This window comes from Eublepharis macularius, chromosome 18 (assembly GCF_028583425.1).
Source record: "Eublepharis macularius isolate TG4126 chromosome 18, MPM_Emac_v1.0, whole genome shotgun sequence".
NCBI lineage: Eukaryota > Metazoa > Chordata > Lepidosauria > Squamata > Eublepharidae > Eublepharis > Eublepharis macularius.
The window spans coordinates 28,111,022-28,119,613 of record NC_072807.1 but is presented as its reverse complement, the minus strand read 5'-3'; the positions used below and the strand labels follow the sequence as shown (position 1 = coordinate 28,119,613).

The following is an 8,592-nucleotide window of genomic DNA, read 5'->3' as shown; positions in this document are numbered from 1 at the left end:
TTTAGGCATTAATACGTGTCTTTTAATCAATCACTATTCTGTTCCATGTTCCCTTTTGCATTCTTCATTAGTCTTAACACCCCCCCTCCCATCCTCTCTCCTATGATGTTGTATTGATAATTGACCGCATAGAATCCTAGAGTTGGAAGAAGCATTTTGCGCTATTTAGATCAGTCCTCTGCTTAGGGCAACAAATCTAAAGCATTGAACTCATCAAAAGGAAAAAGGGGGGGGGAGGCGGCCAATGGAGTCAAGGTAAAGGGATATAGGTTTAAAATCTTTCCACAGCAAAGAATAAGAGATTCAAAAACCTCCCGTAGGGATAGCGTTTAGATATCAAAAGCCTAAACACCAAACCTAGACAGAAAAATCAACAGTCTTCACTTTTTTTACAAAACCGGCATTGCGTTACAACTTTTTATAGTCCACATTCAGCCAGATGAAAACAAAGATGAGCTGTTTCAAATACAACCTCTAACCTTTGCTTTTCAGAAAATAAAACCCAGTGTGTTCTCTCTCCCTCATCGGAATTCCCAGAGGGATTTTTTACACAGCAAGAGCGAGAAGACGGAGGCATCATTATCTATTTCATAATCATTCTTTATATGTTTCTGGCCGTGTCCATTGTGTGCGATGATTACTTCCTACCTTCCTTGGAGATTATCAGCGATTGTAAGTTTCTTTTTATTCCCCCCCCCCTCAGTTTTGTGTTTTTAAAAGAGGCCCAGTAATCTCTTCTGCAAAACTAAACAGCCGTTCCTGAGATCATTCTTCTTCTCACAATGCAACCTTAAAAGTCTTCAGCAACAACAACAAAAAAGTTACACATAATTTTGTAGCGTTTTTACAGGCAGACTATTGAAGGCAAGAAGGGTTAGAGCTGGCAAGAACACCAACGTATTACTTTCTTGTCTGTCAATGTTTTAACGCAGCGATTGCAAAGAGCCAAACAAACTGCACTCATCACTAAGTCAAAGTTATTGAAGATGTTCATCTGTTTTAAAGATAAGTGTTTGGGGGAAATTACTTAGGAAAGCCGCCTCCGTAATTTGCTTCCTCCACAGCTTTTCTTTCAGCTGAACTTCAAGACTTAGCCTACCTGCCCTATCTCCACTTGAAACCAATTCTCCACAATCTGTTTACTGCATTTCAATATAATGTATGCTAAGACATGGTCTGCCACTTTATAGTTATTATTACCACTATCTCTAATAGTAAATTGGCTGGCCCCACATTGCAGATAGTGAAAGCAGCACAACGGGGCCACCCACAGACAAGGTCTCTACATGAAACGCTTTGGCACATGTTTGTCAAGTATAGGGAGATGTAATGTTAGCTGGGAAGCGTAGTTTTAAAAGACAGGGCTGGCACAGATCGCTCCTCAGAGGGTTTGTTAATTTCATCTTCACCTCTCCTACGGCTCTATCAATTTCACCTCTCCAGTCTAAAACTGTGTGGGATTGCAACCAAAGGGCAGGGAGGAATGGAAATGGGCTGGAGCTGCCTTCCAGAGCCAGGCTTGGACCTGGAGAGGTTATAATGGGTTGAAGTTTCCCTTCTGGCACAGCTTCACACGGCTCCAGAATATAGCAAAGCCTTTGCCCTGCTACTGGCTCTGTCTTTTTAAACTACCCTTCCTGCCTAACATTGCATCTCCCGACACGTGTTCTTCACTTATCACGTCTCCTGTAATGAGACAAAAAAGTCTCTACCTACTCGGAGAACTCCCAGGTAAACAGAAGAATATGACTAACAAAAAATGCTGGCGGTGAACAGTTTGAGCCCGAAATATGCCCCAGAAGGGACCAATTATTCAGAGCATCTGAAAGGGGAAAAGGGAGGACAGTGAAGGAATAAGCCTTATCAAACCCCTGAGAACTTAAAGAGAACCCTGGCGGGGGAGGCTAAATGATGGGGTGGGATTCCTTACATGCATGTTTTAATCATGGGATGAATTCAACCATCCTCCATGGAGCCTTCCTCCACTTTAGCATTTATATAGCATTTTCAGTGTTCAAAGCATTTCTCATACATTCTGCTGCAGCTGTACTTAAAACAGCCCTGTAAGGTAGGCTGGTATTATTTCCCTCATATTGCAGATGTGGGAATTGAAGCTGATAAACTAACAGCACAACCCTAAACAATGGACTAAGGATAAAACTCTGGTTAGGCTAGCTCTCCTTAGGCCAGCTGGGGAGTTTTGTACGAGGTGATGTGGGAACCAAGGACCTCCTAATTCACAGCTCATTCTCTTAGAACTTAAACCAAGCTCTCAGAATTGTTGAGACCTAGAGTGGTTCCACACACATTGGATAATGCACTTCCAATCCTCTTTATAGATCATTTGGAACGGATTTTTTCATTTGCGGAACAAAAAATCCACCTCAAACGATTGATAAAGTGCATTGAAAGTGCGTTATCCAACGTGTGTGGAATCAGCCCTAGATTCCCCTACAGCCCCAATAACTGGTTTGTTTGTCTTGCTCCTAATCTTTTTGTCTGTCACCGTAGCTCTTGGCCTCTCTCAGGATGTTGCAGGAGCCACTTTCATGGCAGCCGGTAGCTCCGCACCCGAACTAGTCACGGCTTTCCTAGGTAAAGTGAAGCAATCTTATTAACAGGACACAGAATTCCTGCCACCGTCACCACCTTGGTGAAAAGCAAAACTTAAAATCCCGCAAAATGATGCTTTGCTTGCAGGGGTTTTCGTCACAAAAGGAGATATTGGGGTCAGCACCATCCTTGGTTCTGCAATCTACAACCTTCTTGGGATATGTGCAGCTTGCGGACTCTTGTCAAGTGTGGTATGTACCAACTCCTGTGACTCTTTTTTAAGCTGCTAGCAAAGCCAACTCAATACGAGACCAGTTCAGTTTAGCCATACTGGCACGTAAGCCATTTGAAAGTACCACAGATGCCGTGTATATGTATGTATGTGAACGAGAGAGTGCAAGAGAGCTGGATCTATGTTGCCGATGAATTAACAACTCAAATGTCAAAACAAAACAGAAGCCTTGGAAGTCTAACGACATATATTCCAGCATGAGTTTTCACAAGGCAGAGCTCACTTCTTCAGATGCAATAGGAGAAATCAGCTGAGTTTTCCAGGAAATTACAGAATGTGAGAGGGGAAGGGAGAAATTGAGTAGAGACAGGTTTAATATAATAAATGAGGTGGGGATCTGTGTGGATTTGAAGAAGTGAGCTCCGTCTCACAAAAGCTCATACTGGAATAAATGTCTTTAAGGTGTCACAGAGGACTTGTTTTGGTTTGCTATAGTAGACTAACATGCCTACCCCAGTGAAATCATGTGTCAACATAGTAGTAATAACAACATTCAATTTATTTATCGCCCTTCAGGACAACTTAATGCCCACTCAGAGCAGTGTCCAAAATGTGTTATTATTATCCTCACCACAATCACCCTGTGAGGTGGGTGGGACTGAGAGAGCTCTGCTCTGACTGACCCAAGGTCACCCAGCTGGCTTCAAGCGGAGGAGTGAGGAAGCAAACCCAGTTCCCCAGATTAGAGCCCTGCTACTCACTACACCAAGCATATGTTGCCACTGGCTTAGATCCCACACCAGTTATGATCCCACAAGCTGGTGCAGTTCCTCTCAAAACAATGCACAAACTGTCTTCCCCGCTATTGCTATACCTGTCATAAAGACTGACGAGTAGTATACAGAAATTGGTGACTAATACACTAGTATACAAATCCTTGGCAGGAGTGACGGTGGATCATAAAACCACCTCTTAAAATGTATTCTGCAGGTTTCAAGACTTTCTTGTTGGCCGTTATTTCGAGACTGTTTCGCGTACACAATTAGCGCAGGAGCCGTTCTGGGTATGATTATTGACAACAAAGTTTACTGGTAAGAGCCCTGTGATATTTATTAGGGTCCAAAAAGGTGGCGATTCTCTTTTTGGATTTAGCTGGGAGCAGCGTATGTATGAATAGTCCTCTGGAATGGAGGCAGTACGCTCCGTCAGAACCATCTTTAGCTTGAAAAAGACAAGAGGTTTCATACTAATGGCCAACCGCAAATTGCTTCCCCGGAGGCAGGAAAAACAGCAAGACCTATTTTAGATAACGCATTAGTAGAAAGAGATGTCTGTTTTTCACATGATGTGGGACTAAGTGATGTGATAACGATCACATGCAGCTCAGCTATGAAGCTAAGAATGCTTTTATTTATAATCACCACCTCTCCATAGGGGCAGCGTGTAAATGGCCATACTCCTATCTCCAAGTACGCTTTAGGCACCCATTTTGATAATGGGAAGCATGAGACAAAGAGAGATCAGATGCAAGGCAAAACAATGGCTGGATTAAACTGACTTTGGTTAGCACCGTTGTCTGAATGCAGGTCACTCTGCTAACTATAGTGGCTTAGGTTCCATCAATCGGCATCCGAAGTCATGGCATGGAAGTGACTTCTTAACCAGTTAACCATGGTTCTGCAGGGTGAATGAAAACAGGAGAGCCCCAGCGACGTCCTTGGCATGCTACCCGGCTTCCTTGATTTGGCCTGCAAGCCAAATCTGTTTCACAAATTAATCATAGTTAAAATAAACCAGGGTTTTTATGTTATGTCTGCATCTTATGTACCATATGTGCCTGAGAAGGGGAAATCCAAGATAAAAAATCCTGTCAATTGGACATATTTACAGGGGATGGAATATTTCAAACAAGTTCCCTTTCCCCAAATTCAACTTAATCCCCAAAGTAAAAAAAATAAAGACGAGTGTCAGAGTACTCTCACAAGTTCTTCCCATTTAAAAGGTGGTATGTGTGTGGCCAGACCATGACAGAGAGAGATTTGTACCCTGTCCTGTCTATGGAGTAAGACTTATTTGCCTGGCTTTCGTCATCACCAAAACACCCACAATGAACAAGAAGTGTTTTGCCAGAAGGAACCTTTAAGTATCCAAGTCATTTTGTGGCCAGTCAAAATCAGCTGGACTTGTGACCGTTCAGGCACAAAATCTTGGGAGATTTCTAGCAGGTGGATTTGTAGTCAATTTGTCAACTGATTTGTAAATTCAGTCTCTTAATTTAGCTTAAGAAAAAGCAGCTAGTTATAAATAATGTACATGATTACTTCTTTAGCAACTGAGGAATGCACAAAGTACAGAAACACTCCAAAGCTAGTTAATGAGATGGTCTAAAACTACATTCCCTTTGTTTTAGGTATGAATGTGCTTCACTTCTGCTAATATATGGAGTCTACATTTTGGTGCTCTGTTTTGACATTAAAATCAACCGGTATATCATGAAGCAGTTCAGTCCCTGCTGTAACTGCCTTGAAGTAACAGGGGACGAGGCTGAACATCAGCCACTGATCGGCTGGAAGGAGACCGGGCCCCTTATCCGTCGACACTCGAGAGCAGACAGCGGGATTTTTCAGGACGAGTCAGATTACTCCCACCTTTCAATGAGCTTGCACGGACTAGATACCATTTCTGAAGGTAATCCTGCAACCTTTACCAGTGGTTGTTTTAGAATCAGGGCCTGCTTTAATAGCCTAGTCTGCTTTAGAAATTCTAGTCACAAAGCGCTAATTTTTACTAGCCACGCTGCCTCTTTTAGCCTCTTTATGAACTAAAATCATCTTGAATAGTTTCTGAAGTACAAAGATGACCTGAAAGTTGGTGCTTGAAACATTTCAAGTTTTACAGTGCAATCTGCTTTCTAAGCCATTACAGCAGATGCCTCAATATAGGGCCTCAATATAGTTTGGCCCTTACGTTCTGCTAACGGTATCTGCAACTCACTAAAAATGCGATACAGCATCCTCCTCAGCACTCTTGCAAAACGTGAGGTTTTTTTAAAAAGATAAAACATCGAGGAAAAACTAGGCACTTCTTAAAGCCTGATTTAGGATCTCATAGCTTAACTGGTTCGCTCTTTTGACAGGCCCTCCAAGCGTCTTCACTGTGCCTGAAGCAGACCTGAAAAGGATTCTATGGGTCCTCTCTCTCCCTATTATTCTTCTGCTCTATCTGACAACACCTGACTGCAGAAGGCAATTTTGGAAGAACTGGTTCATGCTTACATTCCTCATGGCAGCACTGTGGATTGCCGCGTTCACATATGTTCTTGTGTGGATGGTAACAATAGTGGGTATGTATTCATCAAACCAGTGTAACCGTAACAGTGCCATCTGAATGCAATCCTCACTTTCACAATCATGGAATTAGCAATGGTGCTGTAAAACACAGAAGCCTTACCGATTACTCTGATGAAGGGAGCGCTGACTCTTGCAAGCTCATACCCTGGAAACCTAGTCAGTCTTCAAAGTGCTACCAGGCCCAAGTCTTGCTCTGATGAATCCTTGATGATCTCATTCAAGATTGTAGCCTTTCACTCTCAACCCAAACCTGGACTATTTTGTGACTTATCAAATAGCAGAGTGGTTCTTAACAGAAGTCAGATGCACTTGGCTTGCTAGCCGCAAGAGAGCAGGCAGAAGGGAGGGCACCCCCTGGGTTCTGTGGCAGGTACCATGCTTAACATTAAGTTATCCAACATTAAGTTGCACCTAGGTCGTTAAGTAAAGGGCCATGGGGTAAAGTGAACATTTTGTTTTGCACCATTGAAAACTTTGGGGAGGAGGAAAGAGAACGATCTTGATTGATTTGATCTGACAACAGTAGTTGAAAAATGTGGAACCCAAAGTTATTAGACTCTTTTCATCCATTTCTGGAAGTTCAAGTTGCCTTTCATCCTCTAAACATTTAATAGCAATTTGGCTGGCAAGCCCTATAGGCAGGATTATCAGCAGACTTCACAGCTCCTGCACTCCCAAGGGAATTCTGTATGCTTCCTTTCAAGAGCAGATGATTAAAAGGGGTTAGTGGTTCATGTGACTTCCCAAAGTACATGTGATGAAGATGCCAAAAAAAGCAGAAGGGATTACGCTCGTCGCAGCCACTCCAAAGAGGACTGCCGTTCTCAAGGAGGACAGGCTTCTAAGTGTATTGTCAGGGAGACTCAATGCAGACTTTCTGGGTGGGTGCTCACTGATAAAACATTTCACAAAGATAGAAAGATTTCACATAGTATTGCTGGGCAGATGCAAACGAGCAGCTACATCTTAATCTTCAATGCAAAAGCCACAGAGCTGCAATATTTTAATTTGTGCTCTGTTTCATACCCCACCCTTTCGACAAGATCAGGTTTCTAAATGAGATCGAAATCCACTCTGTTCTGCAAAAAAAAAATGTCAGTGCTTGCTAGTGACGAGTTCTTCTCACCACCCCTACAGGGGAAACTCTGAAGATTCCAGAAACCGTAATGGGGCTTACACTTCTAGCTGCGGGAACAAGCATGCCAGACACGGTTGCGAGTGTGCTGGTGGCCAGAAAAGGTAAGCAAGTTGTTGTTTCCACCATGCTGAAGCTTCTCTGCAGCCATGGCAAGAGAAGTTCCTCCACGTTTGCGCCTGAGTGCAAGGCAGTAAAGCCCGGCACAAAGTTAACATGACGATCAAGCGATTGGTCCCTTCCTTCCACTGCTGAATCAGTAAGGTTTAAGGAACAATTCAAGGAGCCAGTATAAATGCTACCCAGCAGTAGGGATGCAGCACAGGCGGAGGCGGCCATCTTTCTGCTCCGCTCATGAGTCTCCAGAGGCATCTGTGGGGCTACTGTAGAAAAACAGAAGTGGCAGCTAGATGGACCTCAGCCACATCCAGCAGGGTTTGTTTTTTTTTTAATGGCAACTCTTGTGGAATTCTAGACATGTTAAGCTTGGTTGTTTTGTCTTAACACCACAATCGGGCGACTTGAAATCTGATTTAAAACAAGGAGCTGGCAAGGTAGAGCTGGCACCCCTAGCTCTAGGTGAAATGCTGAGCCCATGCGAAGTATGCAACACATGCTTAGCTAGCACCGATGCCCAAAAGGAAACAGACCATCAGCGTATGCAAACGACACACGTGCAGCTACTGTGTCTGGACTGCAGTGCGATTTGAACCAGATGCCAGGCCTGCGCAAAGACACACGGGGGGAGGTTCTTCTGCCCTCACCAGCTTCGCGTTTAAGCTGAACCACAGATATAGTGTAGCCCTGCAGCAGATGTTTCCCCTTAAGCCTGGCACGCTTAAAAACCGTTGTATTTCCCCCCCCCCCCTTTGCAGGAAGAGGAGATATGGCCATGTCGAACATCGTAGGATCCAACGTATTCGATCTCTTGTGTTTAGGATTGCCTTGGTTTATCAAGACAGCCTTTGTAGACACATCAGGTCCAGTGGAAGTGAACAGCAGCGGCCTGACCTATACCGCCATCTCTCTTATCTGCTCCGTCGCTTTTATTTTTCTGGCTGTTCACCTGAATGGCTGGAAACTCAACAGAAAACTAGGGGCAGTCTGCCTAGTAATGTATTTAGGATTTGTGGTATTATCAATTCTATATGAACTTGGAATTATAGGAAATAATCCCCTCGGCCTCTGCGGTAACTGAGGGTTGTTTGCAGTTTTTACTAAAATCAAAGACAAAAAAAATAATAAAACATGAGGAACAGAAGGGATTAGCATCTTCATTTTGTTGAACAGAAATATGCTAGAATTCCCTGTAGCCCTCAAAC

At 43.5% G+C, this 8,592-nt stretch overlaps 1 protein-coding gene across 1 annotated transcript; it reads left to right on the top strand.

Annotated features, from left to right (window-relative positions):
- The first annotated feature begins 590 nt into the window (after positions 1–590).
- On the top strand, positions 591–8,468 carry SLC24A5 (solute carrier family 24 member 5). Its single transcript, XM_055002508.1, has 8 exons — positions 591–672; positions 2,512–2,595; positions 2,701–2,804; positions 3,776–3,876; positions 5,196–5,473; positions 5,922–6,128; positions 7,273–7,374; positions 8,146–8,468. Exons 1-8 carry the CDS (start codon positions 606–608, stop codon positions 8,466–8,468), a joined length of 1,266 nt encoding a protein of 421 aa, XP_054858483.1. The 5' UTR covers positions 591–605.
- Positions 8,469–8,592: the final 124 nt, after the last annotated feature.

Coding starts and splice junctions, on each gene's coding strand:
- SLC24A5 (XM_055002508.1), top strand. CDS start 606: ATGTTTCTGGCCGTGTCCATTGTGTGCGATGATTACTTCCTACCTTCC. Junction 2,596..2,700: donor ACTAGTCACGGCTTTCCTAG/GTAAAGTGAAGC, acceptor CTTTGCTTGCAG/GGGTTTTCGTCACAAAAGGA. Junction 2,805..3,775: donor GCGGACTCTTGTCAAGTGTG/GTATGTACCAAC, acceptor TGTATTCTGCAG/GTTTCAAGACTTTCTTGTTG.